At 38.7% G+C, this 22,031-nt stretch overlaps 1 protein-coding gene across 34 annotated transcripts in view; it reads right to left on the reverse strand.

Annotated features, from left to right (window-relative positions):
• The window catches only part of Nrcam (neuronal cell adhesion molecule), a 264,230-nt gene that overhangs the window by 55,538 nt on the left and 186,661 nt on the right, over window positions 1–22,031 (reverse strand). For 20 of the 34 annotated variants that reach the window (XM_074065001.1, XM_074065004.1, XM_074065010.1 and 17 more), the window contains 8 exons: window positions 17,182–17,383; window positions 14,563–14,580; window positions 11,453–11,558; window positions 8,649–8,845; window positions 7,726–7,848; window positions 3,386–3,556; window positions 2,847–2,903; window positions 1,033–1,144 (listed from right to left, as the gene is read on the reverse strand). In XM_074065001.1, the coding sequence (XP_073921102.1) occupies window positions 1,033–1,144; window positions 2,847–2,903; window positions 3,386–3,556; window positions 7,726–7,848; window positions 8,649–8,845; window positions 11,453–11,558; window positions 14,563–14,580; window positions 17,182–17,287 (890 nt within the window). In that variant the 5' untranslated portion in view covers window positions 17,288–17,383. The remainder of the gene's footprint in view (window positions 1–1,032; window positions 1,145–2,846; window positions 2,904–3,385; window positions 3,557–7,725; window positions 7,849–8,648; window positions 8,846–11,452; window positions 11,559–14,562; window positions 14,581–17,181; window positions 17,384–22,031) is intronic. The other 14 variants (XM_074065023.1, XM_074065014.1, XM_074065017.1 and 11 more) reach the window with 3 other exon arrangements.

Here is a 22,031-nt window from a genome sequence, read left to right on the forward strand (position 1 = left end):
GTGCCTCTGCCAATGTATGTGCTCTGTGCCAAGCACTCCAAGGGGACTATGTAGAAACTCACCTGTAACGTGGTCCTAACCTGACAGTTGCTTTTGTAACTGGGTAAGACCCTGCAACCCTGTCAGAGGTACATCCATTGTGAGATGTGCACAGATGAGACATTTCAAAGGATCAGAGCTTGGCCTTGTGACATGTAATAGGAAGTAGTAGAAGGGGCAGAGCTCCTGTTCTGAGGCAGGTCCTAGAATGCCTTAGGACAACCTGTGGCAAAACTACAGGCAACTAGTAGCCAACAGCCTGGTTACCCCAGTCCACAGGCTCTGAGAGTCTGAGCCCACAGCTGAGTTGACTAGCAGAGTGTAAGCATGGTCAAGGAAACTGGGTACAGCATGGTGGCCCTCCAGGCTGCCGGACAAATGACCAATAGTCAATAGCTCCTGAGCCACCAAGTTATAAGGTGGTCTGTAACAAAATAGAAAAATTATGCTCCCTTATTAAAAAACATAGCAATCATAAAATGGTTACTGACACTTATTTAAATATGAAAATTATTATATTAAGAAAATGTTTTAATAATATGAGAGTCAAACAATCTGCTTTGGAAATAATTACAAATTTTTCTTTCTTTTATTTTTTTTCAGCAGTACTGGGGTTTGAACTCAGGGCCTTGTGCTTGCTAGGCAGCACTCTACCACTTGATCTACCAAACCTCCAGCCCTTTTATGCTTTAGTTATTTTTCAGATAGAGTCTCATGTTTTTGCCCAGGACTGGCTTCTCTCACAACTGGGATCACAGGTGAGTACCACCACCCCTGGCTTACTTGTTGAGATAGAGTCTTGCTAACTTTTGGCCAGGGCTGGCCTTGAACTGCAATCCTCCTGATCTCCTCCTGCTGAGTAGCTGGGATTACTAGCATGAGCCACTGTGTCCAGCCCTACATTTTTGATGATGCCTATAATATCAATGCCTCCTTACCAATCTTCTCTATTTTGGTAAGAAATGGGCATCAGGACAGAAAGAGTTTACTCACAGGCCTTCTGCAATGCACTCTAGTGAAAGCACATTTCCTCTTAATTCTTCTTTGTGACTTGTGTTGCCTTGTGGTGTTAAAAATGATGGTGGTCTCTCTCTACTTGACTTAGCTGCAAACGAGAAAATCAATATGCATTAAAATTATGAATGTGTGTTTGTAGAAACACAATCACAGTCTAAGAAGCTATCTAAAATTCCAATCCCATTTCAAAACTATTTAACATTGATTATGAAATTTGTTAAGCCACACACACATTCTCTGCCTTGCAGATGGCCATCACTCACTCAGCGAACCAGGGAAAGAAAGGATTTTGGTTTTTAAAGCTCTAATAGTAAGGACTGTTTTCTTTTTGTTCATTTCTTTAATTCAGGTTAGGTTTTTATGAATTTTCTGTGGGTCAGTAAATTTTCAACATGTCAACACAAAAAGGAAAACTCATGCTACTAAGCTACACATCTCTTAAGATTAGTGCTCAGGTCAAAGCAAAAGTTAACTGTCTTTGAAAGATGTTAGGTGTTTCAGAAATGGATTGTAATGGAGGAGTTATTTTGGCTTAGACTGGGGATAACATTATAGCCAGTTCTACCAGTTAATATATCAATATCCCCAAACTGCAAGGTTTATAAAAAACAAAGCAAAAAAGAAAATTAGACTCACTGACAGAGGCCCAGCAAGTTCCATCTCATAAATTAAGCATAAAGGTAGAGTTAAACAAATTGAAACCAGGTCACTTTGTTTTATGGATGGTCCCAAAATGTGGCCTGAATTTCTGAAGGCCTCTTGGGAAAACTGAGTAAAAATCACAACATCTTTGGATTCTATAGTCCTTCACAGTTTTCTAACTTAAAACATGACCTATTTGATACTCACAGAAAACACATTCAGTAGTATGTGATTTATTCTCATTCCTCAAAAACCTGAATCTCAGGAAAAGGTAGTACCCGAGGGAGATGTATTTACTTAAGAATTTAGAGATTGTGGGGAACTTACTCCTCCAAATCACCTTGGGAATGGCCTCAAGGCCATATTCTCCAGAAGCATATTAAAAAATAAAATAAAGGCAGGAGCTGGGCATGTCACTGATGATACTGTAATGTTCATATTTTGAAAGTGTAAAATTAATGCAGCAGGAATCCTGCCTTATTAATAGTTAAAAGATACCACATCAGAACCAATTATTGTCATTGTTGACTTTATACTTGACAGCCAAATTTTCCTCAGGGAAATGAAATTCTTTTCGTTTAAAAGAATGAAATTAAATGATATACATTTTTAAAAGTTTACTTCCACTGAAGCTAGTGACTTGGTTTCAAACAAAACGAAGAGCAATACTGTTGCTAGTCACATTGAATAATGTCATGTGAAAACAGATGGGGAATGCAATGATTTGTTGTGAATGATTTGTTGTGAACTCACTTAACGTTAGTTGCTCGGGCTGTAGGAGTTAGCAGGTTAATACACTCAATCAATTCTTGTTTAGTTCATGAGGAGAGTTTATGAACAAGACAAAAAATGGAAAATACAGTTCTTGACATATATGAAAGGTTTTTTCTAAGTCATGTGGAATGGTTCTTTACATGAAAACATGTACGACAAGTTTCATTATTGTACATACATCAATGAGTATGCTTAGTGACATGCTTGAAAGTTTATAGCTAACTTTCAAAAGAAAAGTACATTTATACTACTGGTATTAAACATGTAACTAGAAATTTCATAAAGAAATAAGGTTAAATAGCCATGGAGGTGAAGTTAGTGAACTAAAGTCTACAATGAAGGAGAAGATATCAGTTACAATCACCATGACTCACCACCATAAAACTCAGTGTCACTCAAATTAGCAGCTATAGTGTCATTCAATTCATCCACTGAAATAAACAGAATATTATGAAGAAGGTACAAAAGTAGGGGAGAGGGTCAAAAACCATTGGGCAACAAAAACAGAAGTACATAGCTATGCTAAGTGCCCGCTGTATCATCCACAGTACATGGCTGACTCATCAATTCACTTGCCACCCCCAACCAGTAACATGTGAACCTATTGCTTAATCTTCAGGACTGCCAATCAAAGGCACTGTGGCATACAAGCACACTAATGCTCAGAACTCCAAGGGATTCAAAAGGTTACCATGGAAACAGGCATGGCAATGACAGCAAAAAATGTAAAATATAGTATTTAGGGCATGCATGTTCTTTCTTTCTAACACATACGCCTACACTTTAGTGATCACAGGTATTTTCCTGATCAGTGAACTTGTTTATCTTCAAGTCGATAGTATTTAATAATTAATAATTTGGTCTATATGTGCAAACATCACTGAAAGACAGATTCGGGAAGCAGAGGTCTTACCTGAAATCACCTTCACAGAAATCGGTTGCTTCTGTTGTATGGTTTGAGTATGATTAAATCTGGCATAACAGATGTAGTCTTCACGGGTGTCCTCTGGGAGGACATTGGAAAAATAGAGGTCTCCATTCAGACCTTGGGAAACCCTCTCACTTTGCGGAAGTCTTTGAAAAGCTAGGGAAAGGCATAGATACCCAGATCATTCCCTCAAAGTGGCCACTCTTCAAATTAGCAACACAAACATATCTACTAATAGTTCTGTGGAGTTCACCTGAATATATATGTATTCTTTCTACAAAACTCTTTGGATAAAAGAAAACAGCTATTTAAAAAAAAATGTAAGACACACTGAAACTCCCATGGTACCTGCTCAATCCTAATTTCTCTGGGGTGTGTGTAGCAGTGAGCCTAGAGTCATAAAGTGAGATATTTTTTAAGCAAGTATAAATAAAACATGTTTTTACAAAAAGTTTGTATGACTTTCCCTAATATGTAAAATTAGTCCCTAGCTGTAGCTATCTTAGGAAACACATTGAGGAAGTTTGTGAAGATGTTAGCATGGGTGGCAATCCCTCCGCAAGGAAGTCAGGCATATAGCTCTTCTGCCCTGTGTGAGCCCACCACCTAACTGAAGAATCAGACAGCAAATGGGCAAGCAATTAACCACGAGGTGTACCGATGACGCGATTTAGCGCTGTGACCTGCCCCTGAGTAACCCCATGCTCAGTTTCCCTCTACGTTTTCTTTTCTGAATTACTTTTCATCTTCTAAAAATGGCACATCTTTTACTCATCACATGTGTCACTTCTTGTCTGTCTCCGGAGGACTGACACCTTCATCTTTGGTGCATACTGTTGTAGCTCTGGACCAGTGCCCGGCTCTTCAGAGGGCTTCTGCACATACTCGTGGAAGGGTGGAATGAACAACCACCAGCATGCTGACTTTCCGGTTTCCAGCAGGACAGGTCCAGCTAAGGAACTGGCTAGTCTTAGGCATGCAGGAGGAGTCCTATGCGGATGAAGGATGCATACTGATCTGTGCATTGCACTTGGCCAGCTAACATGCTTCCCTGTAGCTCTGGACTCTGTTCAAAACCTAAACTGTGACAGTTCCTCAGTTCTGAGATGAGAGAACTAGGAAAAGTCCCATGTCCCTGTGACCTCAGGCCAGCTGGTCCATCTTCTGGCAGGATTTCTTCAGATTGAGTCAAGCAAGTATGCACCTCCTGTGGCAGGTGCCTGAGCTAACGTTCCACAGAATGCGAAGTTATGACTAAAAACCTGCAGCTCCCTCAGGCAGAAAAGGCAGAGAAATGTGGAACCAGAGCTAAAAGAATATGGTCACCAAGTTAAACTTGCTTATCGAGCTCTTGGTCAACATGGGGGTTGGCTGGCTGTTGCCAATTTACAGCTTTAAACCATGAATCCTTTTGGAAAGGAATGTTTTAAAAAATACTCAGAAAAAGAATGTATATTTAAAGCTAGGCATGGTGGCACAGGCCTGTAACCCCAGATACTTGGGAGACTAAAGCAGAAGGATTGTGAAGGTCTTTTTTTTTCCTTCTTTTTTGGAAGGTACAAGACCTCATACTTTCTAGGCACACCACACTTGAGCCACACACCCCTAGCCCTTTTTTTCTTTTTAGCTATTTATTGGAAAGGGTCTCATGTTTGTTTCTGCCTGGGGTGAGCCTAAAACTTCAATCCTCCTAATTCTGCCTCCCATGTAGTTAGGATTACAGATGCATGCTACCACACCTGGCTTGTTGGTTGAATGGTGTCTTGATAACATTTTGTCTGGGTTGGCCTCAAACCATGATCTTCCCAATCTCTGTCTCCCAAGTGGCAGAAATCATAGGTATGTTCCACCATTCCTGACTGGATTGTGAATTTGAGGCCAGCCCTGTCACAAAAAGAAACTAAAAACAATGTACTCTTATGTAATGAATACAAAGGCCTAACACAAGTGTTATCTTTTGTTTCTCCTATTGTATTAATAATGGGTGTTGATAGATAAAGTGTAAAATAATGGAATTTCACTAGGGTGTTGTCTTTTTACTCTTTGCATTACACTGGGAAAATTATATGCAGATATAAATAATTGTATAATATCATCTTGCAAGAGTGCTATATAGAGTTAAAATTTTTCTCCTATTCCAGATGCAATTCCACTTGAAAGGCAAGGTTTTCCAGTTGCCCAAGATGTATGTAAAGGGGATAGCCAGCTCTCATGTTGGTGAAGCATTTTTGTAGTGGGTAATTTGGGAAGTTTCAATGTGGTGTGTCTTTATTAAAAAGATAGGAAGCCACTTCTGAGAGACCCAATGACCAAATCTTGGACCTCATGCTGGCAGTGAGAGTAATTCTCAAATCCTTTGACATTGGATTTGCTACTTACTCTTTCAAAATCTGTAAAAGATGTTATGTAATAAAAGGAGAAATGTGTTTGTGTGTTTACTTGTTTATGTACTTGTTCTGTGTGATACTTTCTCTGAGGGATTTCATATAAAAAGAGCCAAAAGCGAAAACGTGATGCACACAGCCTGTGATGGCAGAGGAAATTGGGTCTCCGAACGTCTTGAATACATCCCCACCATCCCATCAAGGTCACAGTGGTCCTCATATTGCCAGGTCCGGCAGTCATGTCTGCTGACCTATCAGCAGCACTTGACAGCAGTTATTCTGTCTTTTTTTTTTTTTCCAACTGGGTCTCACTATGTAGCCAGGCTGGCCCAAACTCATTATCCTCCTGCCCCCGTCTCCCGAGTGCTGGGTGTACAGGCATGCACCACCTCACCTGGCTCAATCTGTCTTCTGGTGTACTTTTGCCACCTTGTACCTGGGATGCCACCCTCCCTTAGTTCTCTTCTTGCTTTTTCTGGGTCCTTCCTAAGTTCTCGGCCTCTGAGGGTTCTCGTCTTAGTATCCCAGGCTCTGGTCTCCCCATCTGTACCCAATCCTCAAATTCTCTCAATGAGCCTAGTAATTTAAGGTGTGCTGTCTATGCTGACTGTGGCCTTGAATTGTTCTTTTGACTCTCGTACCTCTGACTCTTGCTGAGCATCTCAACATGAATGTCTTAATGTCTTACAGACCTCTCACATTTACATGGTTTCTTAGCCAAACCATGTGCTACCTGTGAGGTAACATGCTAACCTATTTAGCATAGGAAATTTTGGAGGACAGAAGAATCAGAGCAATAAATAATTCCCTCAAGGATAGGGCCAGGGATAGACAAGCTTGAAACTGCCTTGGATGACTTTATTTCTCTTTGCCTCAGTTTCTTCATTTGGAAAGCAGGAAAAATAATTGGACAAGCTTCTTAGGGTTGTTGTAAAAAAAAATTAATGGGACAGCCCATGCGACAGTCTTGTGAGAGGACGAGCACTTAGTAAATGCCTAACCAACACCAGCTATTGTTGAGGACAAAAAATGAAAATACAACTTTGATTTCCTCCCCATAAGGGCCTCTACTGTGTAAGAAAGTGGTCATTCCATTTTATCAGTTGTTCAGTCTCAAAACTTCCTATTTATCTCTGGTTCCCCTCCTCATGCTCCCGCTCCCACTCCTACCCAAATAAACCCCAGAGGCTCTACTTTAAAATCTATCCAGAATCTGTGCCACTCTCCTGCTGCCGCCCAAGTCCAAGTCATAATAAGCCCTTGCCTAGGTTACAGCCGCGCCCCTCACCAGTTTCCCCACCTCTCTTTTGTCCTCCACATCTCCAAACATGTCCGGCAGTGAGATTATTTAATTTCAGATATACTCGCTCCTTCAATGCTTCTCTACTTTGTTCAGAAAAAAGCCCAAAGCTCTTTTCATGGTGTCCCTGTGACCTCCCTAGCCCTGCCCGTTGCTTTCCCCGTGGTGCTCTCATTGTGGCCACACTCACCAGGGATGTTCCTAACTTGGGGCTTGCAGCAGTGCTTTCCCTTCTACACAGATATTGAGGGGACTGGCTTGCTCTCCCTTTCCTGTAGATCTGGGCTCAAAACTTTTCCTTTTTTTTCTTTTTCTTTATAATATTTATCATCGACTGACAGATTTTCAAGGTGGATTTATTGTCTGCCTCATTCCTCTCCTCCTCTTACTTCTGCTGCATAGATTGTGAGCTCAGTGATGGTGGCATTGTTTGTATTGTTTAGGGCAGTGTCTGGCTCATAAGTGCACAGTAAAACTGAGTGAATGCATGAGACAACATTATTTCAACAAGCAGCTGTTTTCCTAAGCATCTCCAAAATATTTTATAAGCATTTTATGAATCACAAAGGGAAATAATTGAATATGACAGCAAATTACTATAAAATTCTTGAAGAAAGAAAATTCTTATTGTTAAAACTTACAGTTATCCATCCAAAATATTATAGCTGGTGGCAATCCAATTGGGGGTCTACAGGGAAGTACTAAAGGTTGACCATTTTGAAGTGTCAATGGCTCAAGTTTTTCTTTGGTCCACAATGGTGACCCTATTAAATGAAAAAAATAACTTTAGTGTTATTTTTTGCATGGAAAAATGAAAAATATACAGCACTACAAAGAAAGGCAAACCAAACTTTTAGGGAAATACTAACTTGGATTTTCTGTATGTTAAATAATGAGAAAATGACTTTTTGATACAGTGTTAAAGGTTTAAAAAAGCAAAAGATAGTAGAAGAATAAAATGACAATTCTCATTCATTGCCATTAATAATCTGCATTCTGAGTAATTCTAAGAATTTATACTAAATATATCAAAATGACATATCATTTTGATTCAAGGATGTGCTCTACAAAGAATGGAAAACACTTAAATTTCAAAAAAGTTCATTAAATTGTTCATCTATACCTTTGGATATCATACAATATTATATATGTATACTTACTTATAACATTGATACTGTAGTACACATGATATATCAATAAGTCAGAAAAGGTTGTAAAATAGTACTTCAGAATGAGTTGGTTTTATGCATGTACATATATATTTGCCTACACCAAAATGAAAAGAATATTTGAGTAGTAATATTTCCATGAGAGGAAGGACTCATGAGCAATTTAACAATTTTCTTTATTTGCAATTATTTTTCTATTACGAATGCAAATTACATATATAATGTTAAAAGTTTTCAAAATGACCAGATCTGCAAATGGTCACTGTTTTTTAAATACTTGATTTTGAATTGTTGAGAGGATTTTCGTGCTGACCAGAGCAAAAAGAACCACAATAGTACCAAGACAGTGAGAATACTCTATTTCCAAGAAACTTTGGTTGACAAGCCTTACTTACTGGATGGGCGGACCACGATATTATTGGAAATTGCAGCTCCGCGTTCGTTCCTCGCTGTGCACTGATAGATTCCCTCGTAGGTCTCTGCTTTGCCTTCACTCATAATATTGATTATGAGTGTTCCTGAGCCAGGCTTCATGGTGACCAGAGGGTCTTTATCTATGTCAAAATGAGTGCCATTACGTGTCCAGGAAAAGCTGCAGAACACATCGAGAGTTAAGTTTGTTAATGATTCAAAGAAATAGGATTACTTACTCTTTAACAAGTCTCTTAACAGTTTTATGGGTTTTATACAGTTTTATACAAATAATTACAGATTTTAATATTCAGTAAAAGAGAAATCAGTTCTCCTACCTAAAATATTGCACTGAATCATGACTTAGGAAAAAGTCCTTGTTATACATTTCAAGGTACCCATCTTCTTTAAAACCAGCTCAAATCTAACACAAATTGCCTGCCATTTTTCTAAGAAAATATAAGAAGCAGGTCTCTCAGGCGTACTTTCTTTGAGTTTTATTAGCATTTTTAATATAAACTCCATTGTTCATAGAGTCAATAACTTGTCTATAAAACCATGCTCTGGGCTGAATATAACAAGAAAGGGCCTCCACCGGTTTGATCTATACGTGTTGAGAATTGATCACACCCATTTCAAGTTATCAAAATACAAAGTGGAGGTTGGGAGGAAGGTAAGAATACAGCTCTGTGGTGTTTTAAATGTTAGTTATTGCTGGACGCTGGTGGCTCACACCTGTAATCCTAGCTACTCCGGAGGCAGAGATCAAGAGGATTGTGGTTTGAAGCCAGCCCAAGGCAAATAGTTCATGAGACCCTATCTCAAAAAAATCCATCATAAGAAAAAAAAAAGGGCTGGTGGAGTGGCTCAAGGTATAGGCCCTGAGTTCAAATCCCAGTACCTTTCCCCAATATGTTAGTTATTAAACTTGGTAATTCTACATAGGCTATAGTCTGATAATTTTAAATTTTAAAGATGATTTTGTGAATCTTAGAAGGTATGCCAAATGGCCAATTTTCTCAGTTTTATTTATACAAAAGATGGCTTCATATTAAAGTCACAGTGTTCATGTAATTAAACAGATCATAACTAGTCATGGGGCAACATGATATAAAGGTGTACGTCTCTAAACTTTACCATGTTTTCCAGGCCCACTTGGATTCCTCTTCTCACTGCTTATCCTTACAGAAGTGGTTGCCAGGATTAGAGCAGCAGGTGGTTGTGATGGTGGAAGCTACTGGCATTTACTGGGTAAATACTGCTAGCCATTCTACAATGGTCAGGACAGCTTCCATTCCCATAACAAAAAATCCAACCCAAAATATCAATAGTGCTGGGCTAGAGGCATGGCTCAAGTGGTACAGCGCCATCTAGTAACGGTACTGAGGAAAAGAAATTCAGCCTTACAGAGTTACAGGAGGTTTAAATAGTGTGAAGGGGAAGAAAACTCCATCAAAGGCCATCACAGGGCTGGGAGTGGTGGAGCGTGTCTGTAATTCCAGCTACCCAGGAGGCAGTGGAGATCAGGATGACCCCCCAATCTCAACAAACAAGTTGGCTATGGTGGCACATGCCTGTGGTCCCAGCTAAGCAGAGGCATTGGTAGGAAGATCACAGTCTGAGACTGGCCCTTGGCAAAAGCACGAGACCCTGTTTGAAACACTTGAAGCAGAAAGGACTGAGAACATGGCTCCAGTGGTAGATCACCTGCCTAACAAGCACATAGCCCTGAGCTAAATCCCAGTACCGAAAAGAAAAAAAAAAAAGAATATCACATTATGGCTTATGTGATAGAGAGTTTTCAATAACGTAACAGGATATTGTTTTGAAACAAACCTCTGATGAAGGTTTTGACATACAAGGGTATTTAGAACCAGGTGCTAAGCCCCAGTACTGTAAAAAAAAAAAAACAAAAAAAACCCACCAAACTTTAAGAACCAGGCATTAATTTGTGTTCAGTAAAGCCTAATGGACAAACTTGGAAATAAAATATCTGAAAACTTTTACCTTTTTATTATTACTTGTAAACTGTTACATTTGATTATTATAATTTAATCTTATTAAAATTATCTTTTACTAATTATAAAACAATAAATAGTCATCTGCTCTGAGACCTTGGGTAAATTACCTAGCAGTACAGGACATCAGTTTCCCATCTATAAGATGCATTGGTTGGACTGGATTGTGCAGTGTTCACGCCATGATCCATAAGGAGAATCCTGAGTACTGAATCCTGACAATAAATTTGGGGAAACAATTTAGGACTGCTTTATGGTCCTAAATTGTCCTACCATGGAGACACTAGGAGAGCTCTTGAAAGGCATCAAATTGTTCTTTTTCTTTTTAACAGATGAAGAAACTAAAGCCCAGAGAAACAGAATGGCCTACATCACAGGCCATTAGTGTTAGAATCAGGATTATGGAGTCTTTCCATATTTCCCCACAAATTATGAGTATTTTGTAGAAAAGTATGAATATGGGAACACAATTATCTGGGTTTTAAGAGGAACAAATTGGCTATAATTAAGCTGAGAGACATAACTGGTACTTGAGGAATATCCAGGGTCTAAGAAGTCACCTTCAATAACTTTGAAGAGCCCAAGTGGACCAGGGAGTTGTTTAGAAAAAACAGAGTAATCTTGTCAGTCATGTTGAGAAATAGCTAACTCAAAAAGAAAGTGTTCTACATGGCCTAACTTATTCTACAGAATTTCCAAACTCATTGCTATATTCAGAGAGACCCCTGGACCTCTTTTCAGAACAGTTAGAAAGCAGAAAGCCTCCTCACCTTGGAGGAGGTTTCCCCTTGGCCTCGCACTGGATTACGATATTCTCCCGAGGGTCAATGATGTAGTCTTTTGGAGACTGTTGAGTGATGGTTGGAGGTTGTACCACTTAGTTGCAAAAGGAAGAACAAAAAAAGAAATCATTCAATGGCATAATGAAATCAATTAATGTCATAATGGCAACCATTTTCCTATATTAAAATCGCTTGCTTTAGACTAAATATGCTCCAAATATTTCTAGTAATTTCTGTTGTGGCAACAAACGCTTCAGTGGGTTTTCAACTAAAACTTACCTAAAACTGAGAAATAAGACATGACTTTTGGTCACATTACATGTACTAAGTCCATTTTCCCATACTAAAAGTCTGGGAAAGCAATTACCAATGCAAGCCTAACATTAAAACATTTTTTTTCTGATGTAACAATGAGAAATTCTTTATTCTTTTAGTTCAAATAATGTCTTTCTTTTTTATTTTGACAGTGTGGGATTTGAACTCATGGCCTCATGCTTACTAGGCAGAAGCACTACTACTTGAGCCACTCACCAGTCCTCAAATGATGTCCTTCAACGAAATGTAAGTTGTGAGGTAGATTTGAGTCTTTCTTAAGAAAATAGTAACTGGCCTACAGTTCAGTAGTGTGCTAATGTAAATTAATTTATGTTGGGAACACAGACACTTAAGAAGATGATATTTAAAAGATTGTTAAATTGGAAAATTGACATGCTTTATCAGAGCCAGGAGGTAGGTGATTAGGAACAAAGATAAATCTTATTTGAAAGGTTAATGGGATTGAAGTTCTCTGTTCTAGAAGACAATGTTTCAATTTCACTCTTCAAAACACTATCTGATCCTTTGTCATGAAATTGTAGGGCGAAATTGTTTTGACACAGAACAATTCACTCTGAAGAAAGCCAGTATCAACTTCTGGTGCACTTCAAGTTTCTCTGAGATCACCCACCAGGTCTTCCTCTTGTGAAATTAGAATTACAGAGTGTTAGAACAAGAGGGGACTGTAGAACTTATCTATTCAGCCTCAGTGTTTGTTGCTCCAAGTGGCAAAATGGCTTGACAAGGGAAGCACAAAGCACAGGAGAGAACCCAGCTCTCTTGACTGGCTCTTGCTAGAAGGCCACTGCCTCGTACAACTCCAGGGAGAGCTGTCTACACAACAGTGGTTCTCAATCCTCACCCTTCCAAGGACATTTGGCTATACTTGGGGACAATTTAAATTGTCACACAAGGGTGGTGGTGGTAGTGGCAGTTGGTAGGTAGAGGCCATGGATACTTCTAAATGTCTCACAATGTCCTGGACAGTTCCTCACAACAAAGACTTATCTGGGCTCATCCATTGTAAGTGCTAAGAATGACAAAGCCTACACAGGCCACATGGGAGTGGCCTTTCCCTAGGACAGTATTTGAACTCTCACTTTCCTTTTCTTTACTAATGCATATATGACATCGCTTAAAATTTTCCTATTCTGAATCTTCCCTGTTTTCTCTGCCCATACTTTGTGCTTCTTTCATGAAACTTCTTCCACCTGTCAGCCAAGCATTTCCCAAGTAAGACGCAGGAACAGCCCCCTGCCCTTATCTCTCTTTATTGAGGTTTTATAAATCTGCACACATGGACTTGTTCTCTTGCCTTGCCTCCAGTCTTATGGCTGATCTCTAGATACCTTTTACTAGATAGCTGAGAAACACCTAAAGTATAGATCCAAAACTAAACTCTTCATTGTTATCATTGTGTATACCAGTTACATGTAGGATCCTGGACAGTATCAATTTTCCTTCCCTTTAGCAATATCCCATCCCTTTCTTATCTTCCAGCAAGCCCAGTTCTTCTTCCCAGTCTCCATCATACACACAGAACCCTCCTTCTTCTAGCCCTGTCAATTTTCAGTGCTAATCAGCAGTTTGGTCTGGTGGTTAAGACCTTGTCTATTTGCTTCCTACTCATTATGAGACTTCAAGCAAGTACTTAACTTCTGTAAACCCTAGTTTCCTCAGAGAGAAAATGAGGTTTAAAACTAGTATCTACATCCTAGGCAGCCGGAAGAATTAATAAAACAATTTGTGTCAAATTCTAGTGCATGCTAATGCTATTTAAAAATTACTATCATAATCATTCTGATTTGGACCAGCTTCACCTTTGAGTGATCAATCTTCAGGCTCTAGGAGTATGGAGTTTGTGATAATGGAAGGAAGCCTAGGATTCCCCACTCCAAAAATGATCACCATAGGCAGTGGGGGAGGGGATTCTTAGAGGAGTGACTATTGTCCATACATGCTTGGGGAGAGGGACTGAGGTGCAAATTTGGTGGTTTCAAATGCAGAGCTTCTCCTCATGTGTCTGCAGCTGAGCTGGCTTGGATGCCAGTCTTAAGTGCCAGGAGTTTACCATCTGGAGTCACCTTTTTGAACAGTGCTTTGGTTGCATGGCAATTAACAAATGCTTTGCAGTAATAAGTTATTTTACATAATTTTTCTGGTTAATCCAACATCAAAAGAAAATTTCAAATGCCTAAAAACTATTTTTCTACTAGATGATAAATGCTGCCCAGCTGTCAGAGGCAGCAGAAATTTTTGCTTAGAGCAAGCCACTCAGAAGGCATGTGAGAGGAGCTGCTTGTCTTTTGCAGATTTCAAGACTGCATTTGAATTCTACTGATAGCACCTAGAAACACTAGTCTACCCAACTTAAAGGCTAATGCAGCAGAAAGGGCATACAGCTGCTGATTTGGGTGAAGCTTCTGCATACATCCAACTTTTAAAAGATGCCAAAAACACATTTTTGTTCCAGTAAACACTTGATAGCATTTAAAACTGAATAATCATTCTTTAAGTTTTGTGAATTTTCTCATTCAGTTACATCAGATGTGACAACAAAGCTTGGATGTTAGTAGAGCAGCATATTGGTAAAAGAGTTCACAATGCAATAAAGTACATTTGCATCTTGGTATTTAAATGAAATGTTTAGCTATAGTAAACACACACACTTACAAAGACACTCATATCAGAAAACATAACATTGTGCATTTAATTCATAATATTAACTCAAAAAACACAGTCACATTTTCACACTGCCTAGTAATTTATAGAAAGACACTTACAGTCTTCAAGCAGTTTTGCTTTTTCCCCATCAATATCAGCAGGTGAGTGGGCAAACAGGATTAAAGAAAATCAGATGTTAGTTAATGAGAATGTTAGAACCCTGAAGATAAAAGGGGCATCTTGTTTACTTGATTTGACCTAAAACCAATCCCCGCATAATGAAAGCAAAGTTGTGAAGTTGTAAGAGAAAGAAACTTGCATTCATGCTCTTGTTTGATACTGGAGCAGCTTCTCACAGAAACATATGGAAGAACAAAGGCAATGCTGTAGGAAAAAAAAAAATTCTTCCAGGAACATGAATGGCTAATTCCATCCCATACACATTGTGCAGGACTAGTAATTATGTTCATTTGAAAAATAGCTGAAATCTACAATTAATTTGAGTTGTCACATACTGTGTAGTGTCTGATCCCATTATCCCAGACATCACTATGTACATGGTAATGATACTTAACAATGGGACATTGCTACAATGACAACTCTCCCTCCAAGTCAAATCCAATACTGATTTCAGTTTTTACATTTCTGTGGTCCTCTTCAACTCAGTAATTGAGCTTTTTACACTGCTTCTGATTTCCTCAATCACCCAAGGATCTGGGTCCCATAGCAAGGAGCTGCTCATGTACTAGAGGAAGGGTGTGCAGAGCAGGAGCAGGGAAGAAATTGCATTTGCATGTTATTCCAATCATTCTGCAGTGCTGCCTGTCATTACTACTTGCAAAGGTTAATGCAGGAGTGCCTGGGTTATCCGTGACTTTCTTTTCATCATGGATAGGCCTCTTCTCCATTAGCAGCGATAATTGAGTTAGCCCTAGGTGCCTGTTTCCCTCTGATTGTTAGATTGAACAGTCAGATTAAGGGGAATATATTTAACATGGGAGAGAACAAAAAGCATTGCTCTCAAGTGCTTTTCTTTCTCTCCAGTGTATCTGTTAGAGCAAACCTTATGGCATCCCTGCTTCACTAGACTTAAGTAATTATATAAATATAGATATATGTATATACATCTCTCTCTCTCTATATATAAATATATATACATACACATATGATGAAATTAAGGTCATTGGATGGATTTTTTTAAATAAGAAAAAGACTAAGGTAAAAAGGAGAAAAATAGAAGGAATGAAACAATTTGGGTTACAGTACATTTGTACATGGAAATGTCATAATGAAACTCCCTGTGTAGTTATCTTAAACAAACAAAAATGTCTTTTTTCAAAAACAGAGAATAGGGAGGTAAAACAGGTCCTGCCTGGGGTTTGGTACCAGTGGGAGGGGGAGGACATAAGGAAGGGGTGTAGGGGGTGAATATGGTGGAAATGTCATGTACTCAATGTGTGCAAATGGAAACATGAGACCTGTTGAAACTATTGTAAGAACGGGGGAGGGGAGATAAAGGAGAATGATGGAGGGGGTAAGTTGAACTACGATATATTGTAAGTACTTTTGTAAATGTCAAAATGCACCCCCTGTACAATAATAATATAATAAAAATTTAAAAACTAAGAAAAACGATTGCATTTTATTGTATTTTACACTGTAGAAGCACAGCAAAGGAAGTGAACAAAGTGTGTGGCAAAGCACATCTCTTCTTAATGTCTTCCCACTGGCAGATGCAACTTCTAAGGCAAAAAAGGACATCTCAGCAATTGAATAGCCCCAGGAAAGCACTATCTTCCTGGCACCTTAGAAAGCTTGCCAAACAGATGTTCTATTCAGGAAGCTAATGGATTTAAAGAGGTCATGCAGATTAGGGATAAAGGATAAATCAATGCTGAAGTACAGTAATTGCTCAGATTTCAAATTCTGCTTTCCATTGCAGGAAATGTAACCAATCAGAACCTAGCACTATCTTTATTTTTCACAAACAGGCCATCTAGACCAGGGACAATATGGTGCATACTTCACTACTGGGAAGAGAGGGGCTAAATACAGTACTCCCTGTTTGCTTCCTTTTAAGTGTTTTTGCACACCACTTATCTTATTCTAAAAACATTTGCATCTTAATCTTTAATTTTGTCATTTAAGCCCTAAAAGACTTCTCTAGCCTTGACGAAAAGATACTTTTCTTCCTTGTAGACTCATATTTAGCATTCCATGTTAGAAAGTGAGACAACTGCCTTGTCGGAACCAAGAGAAATGAGGCATGGGTGGCTTGAGGATGGAGAGAGGTGCAGGGTTGGAGAAATATCCTCCAATTCCTTCAGAGAACTCTCAGCATGGGAAGGGAGAAAGTGACTTGGTGAGGGGATAAGTGGCTCCTGTAAAGTGGTTCATGTGACTTTCTTGTAAGACTACTTCTACAAAGAGCTGCCTGCTGGGAGGATCCAGGGAAGTTGCACAAGTCTCTCCTTCACAGGCTATCCCAGCCATGGTATCCAAAAGGCACTTGAAGGGAAGAGGATAAGGAAAGGGAAAGGACAGTCTGTCCATTTCAATGGCCAGTTCTGTGGTCTGAGTCTTCACAAACACCAGGTGCTTGAGGTAAACACCAAATTAATTTTGATGATTGTTTCACTATTACACAGACACCTCCATTCATACAGTTCAGGGTGATGATGGTACATGTTGGGAGGTTTTGACTCCTGTCCTAAGAGCTTTAAAACGTTAATACTTACGATCAAGAGGGACTTCCAGGGCACTAATCACCTGGCACAGGAAGATAACGAGGGGCACTCTGCCTGCAGATAAGCGCTTCTTTCTCAACATTATTTTAAACAGCATTTGCTTCACTCCTGCTGAGACCCACGAGCTGAATTTCCTTTTCTTCTTTCACAAAAGATTTGTGTGCAATGTTTAAATAATTTTTCATGCAGGGAACTGAAAAAGGATGGGATAAGAATAATAATTATAATGTCTTAAAAAGAAGGAAAGGAAGAGCGGAAGTCTGCACACAGAAAATCATGTATTATACATGAACTCTAAAAGGGAGCTAACTTTTAAATATTTAACTCTCAAAGACTGGAATAATCATTTATTCATAAATCACCTAAAATCAGTTCAGAGATATTTGTGGTGATGTCAGGCAGAATCTGTCGACTTTTCCATCCTTATGTTTTTTTGTTTTTTTAAAATATTTGTACTTAAAGTTCTCAGAGGCTATCATGTCTTTCTTAACAGATCAGGAAAACTTGGCTTTTAAGCCCGTCAGAAAGTGACCAGGTTGTGACTTTGGAGGGGAGGCCCAATTGCTTTTCCATTCCAGAGGTCATCTCTGGGAAAGTTTAGGGCATTGTTACAAATTTCCTTCAAATCCCAAACACTGATTTACCAGAAAAAACTGACAATTCCAGCTACCCCCCATCTTCTGCCTAAACTGTAGTCACAGACCCTGCTGGGCTCTGAATTCCAGACCTTCCTCACTATGGTTAACCTTCCTTAAGAGTGTTGATTAATTTTTTCTGAAGGGTCTTCTTTGATATATTGGGAGTAGCTGTATGCTATCTATCAACTAAAATTCACTGTATCCTTAAACAAGTATAAAAAAACCTCAGTGATCTGGCCTCAATTTATCCTACTACCTTGCCATCTTCCATTTCCTATTTAGTTTGAAAACCAAAATCTAGTCAATATGGTCAAAGTAGCTGTAATATCATGTCAGTATATGGAGTAAGGCTTAAATATATGGAAAAACTGAAACAATGCTAACAACTTGTGTTTTGTTAGCAACTGAATTCTGATTTAAATCTGGCTATAATATAGTAGAATACTTTTTGCATAACAAATACAAAGAAAAAAATAGCTAAACATAGGCATACTTATGCAAGTATAACTTTGTGAATGAAACATCCGTTCTATGTTGCTTGATTTAAGAGCCAGGAAATTCATCTTTCTACATGATGATATGTAAATATTCATGTTCATTAGGCATAGCAAGATGGGTATAGAAGCTTTTCCAAAACCATTTCTGACCAAAAATATAAATCAGACTATTTTTCTGAGCATGGAGAGAATATCTCTGTCATTCAAACAAATTTATTCAGGTGTCTCCTGATTTTCCTGTTGGAAATGCTAGTTCTGAATTCACACAAAAGCTTCAGGGAAAATAAAAATGAATGACAAAAAATGTGTTCAAACAGCAGTCAAACTCTGAGACACAGATGGCATGCCTGACTGATTCCTGTGCCATGCTAATTGGATTTATTAGCGTTAGGTGCCTACCTCTCTGAACAGGTGCTGGAGAAGTTTAATGCTTTCCAAAATCTGTACTAATACACTGTGATCTCTGTGAGATCTTAAACAGCTACATACAATTTCTAAGTTCTTCATTATTTTACTTGGATGCTTTAACTATTCATCCTTCAAAATAGAGAAAACCATGAAGCAATCAATCAACCTTCCTTACCTTTTAAGATATACACAGAATAAATGATTGTGCACAAAATCACAACGTATTATAAAGAAAACAACCAAAATTTTAAGAAAAACCGAGAGAGTACTTACTTAAAGAGATGTGAGTAAATATGTCATCATACTGCTGGGAGGTCAGGAACTACAGTAACTGAAGATACAGTCTCTTCGCAGAGGTTTTAAGATAACTGTACCATTAGGCACAAAATCATCTCTAGCAGAAGTTCTCTTAGGGGAGGACAAAGCAATGGTCCAGCCCATCCTTTGCATCCTACCCATGGAAAATTACCCACTCCTCCTCCATATGCCCTCATAGGTGAAAATCCAAGTGCTGAAAGACAGCATTAAGTCTCCAGCACTCAATCAAACTGAAAATCAAATACAGCTATAGAACTGAGCTTTCTCTCAGTAACAGTAATGTGTTCTGAATACCTCACACTCTCAGTATTGAGCTTTGCACTCAGTATTGATGTAAACACCTAGCCCACCAGAAGCCCATCTGCCTGCATTTGCCTTGAAAGATGATGGTCATTCTCTCTTAAGTGGAAAAATCATAGACTAAACTAAATGCTTTATGTAATTATATTAAAGCAAATAAGATCACAATATGAAGTAGCATCTCATTTTTAGTTAAGTCTAATGAGAATGTTAGCTTGTAATTTTCAAAAACTATTTGCTACGGACATCTTAAAGGATGCTTGCTTCAATGAGATAACTGCATGTTCATCTTCAGATAATAAATCTCTCTGATATTTAAAATCACATATATTGTTAAAGCTTTCAAGGATAAGGATAAATAGTAAAGCTCATTAATATTACATTTCATTTAACTCCATTAAAAACAATTTTTCATATGTTATTCACAGAACCTATGAAACAAAAAGGGAAAAAAACCATCTTCAGTATACTTTTCATCACTAGAAAAGAAATGTGGGGCCGGTGGAGTAGTCCAAGTGGCACAACACCTGCCTACCAAGTGTAAGACCTTGAGTTTAACACTAGGCACCACCAAAATAAATAAATAAGGAAGGAAAGAAAGAAAAGAAATACAATTCAAGGTTACTTTACTTCTTTTGCATAAAGCTCATATTAAATCATAGAGAAGCATTTACTATATATTTCAAAAGAAAACAAAAGAAAAACCTAACATTTTTACCAAGGATTCACACCAACCACAAGAAAAGTAACTTTCCTGTTGCTTACTTAAGTCTTGTTTTTAGAAAGAAAAGAAAACCTTTTCTCTCAAGTAAAAGATGGAATTATTTTAAGTAAAAAAATCAGCTTCCCAGTGGCATGGGAAGGCCAAGCAGTATCGTTTCCTTCTGCTCTGCTGTGCTTTTCAGCATCCAACACGAGGGGTCCAATGCTGACTGCACATATAATGTGATCTACGTTATATGTAAATATAAGCAAATCAGCTTATGTGACTGGACACCCTATAACACACCAGTCATTGCTAAGGTGGCTTGCCTGAGGCTGGGCTTGCTTACTGCATGACAAAGTGAGTGCGGCCTGATCTTTCTAGCCTTCCCTCTGGAATCTCACACTCAAATCTGTGATTGAAGAGCACAAGAATGGGCTGGGCTGGGCTGGGCATTCATGTGCTTGTTCTTTATGGTAAATATTTAAAATACATTTTAAAAATGACCATCCCTGAGTTGGCTGCCAGAAAATGAAAAAGAAGTAATGGATTCTGGATATCTATAGATCTTCCCAGTGTTGGGCCCAGGAGAATATCAGGAGCCTCTTCACAGTAGATCCCATGTGACTAGAACTCCCTGAACTTGTACTACATGCTGGCCCTGGCCTTTTAAAGGAACAAAGACAATGGATACAAAACATACTTAAAAAAGTTAATTTTAAAAGTAGATGATATAAGCCCATCTAATATATAGTAAGCAACCAGCAGTCCACTTTCTCCCTTGGAGGGCAGCAGTTACTATTACCAAGTTTTGTGAATCCTTCTAGAGATATGCTATGCATAAACATAAAACTATATAAAATGTAAAAAAGAATAAATTAAATAGATTAAACAATATTTTAAGGATATTTTGGATTGAAAAATTATAAAAACCTTTTCAGGTATTGATGTTACATCATCAAAAACATCAAGATCTTTCAATGAAATCTAGCTATATAGAATATATTAAATTATCCAGACACTGGCATTTCCACATTTCTTTTACTTAACACAGCAATTATATGATAAAATTGAGAGCTCTAACACAAAAGACAAAACATGGTTAATGTAAAGTCCATATGTGTGAGACTAGTAACAACCTGAGCCAAGAGGGCACCTGTTCCATGCTTGTGCAGCAGGTATCTGATAACAGTTGTCAGGATCAGCTTCAGGTGCAAAAGAGCTAGCTGGAAAAGGAAGGATGGTTGAAGTAGGAGAGGAAAGAACTAGTTCTTACAAGAGGAAAAGGAATATCCTTCTTATCCCCGTCTCTAATGCAATCACAGCCAGTTTAACAGAAGGAAGGAGATTACTCCACTCTGAATGCTTGCCATCCTCAAAGTCTCTCTTCATTGACCCCACCATTCTGACCAAGGCTAAAAGAATCAGGGTGGGTGTATGAACAAAGGCAGGCAGTTGCGTAGAGCCTGTGAGATGACCCGGCAACTTCAGAGGGACAGAAGAGTGACCAACTAAGTGCTAACAAATTCCTTTCTCCTGGAGTGGGTGAATGTGAGCCAGGAAGAGAGAGTGAGTCAGGAGTTTGGAGTAGGAACAAAGGCCAAAGGTCAAACAGAGGCAAGGCAGCATGAGCAACTATGAGTAAGCAGAGGATATAAGAGGTGTTAAAAGCAGAATGAAGCCAATGGGGACCTAAGGATCAACAGAAAGAGGGACACATGGCTGAGTGACTATGCCATCAGTGGAACATTGGACAGGTGATAACAAGCACCTGCCACTCTTGCATTCATATGATAACCAAGCCTAAATCTCTTCCTGCCCCAGAGTTCTGATTCTGTGTGGGGTTTGCCAGAATTGTGATTGTGGTTGAGCTCTCTCTGTCTTTCTTCCATCTGTGTATTTGCGTATTCTATCACAACCTTTCATTAACATGGCAGGTAGAATGTTCCATTAATGGTGCCTGGGAAGCATTGCTCC

Source organism: Castor canadensis, chromosome 2 (genome assembly GCF_047511655.1).
Source record: "Castor canadensis chromosome 2, mCasCan1.hap1v2, whole genome shotgun sequence".
Lineage (NCBI taxonomy): Eukaryota > Metazoa > Chordata > Mammalia > Rodentia > Castoridae > Castor > Castor canadensis.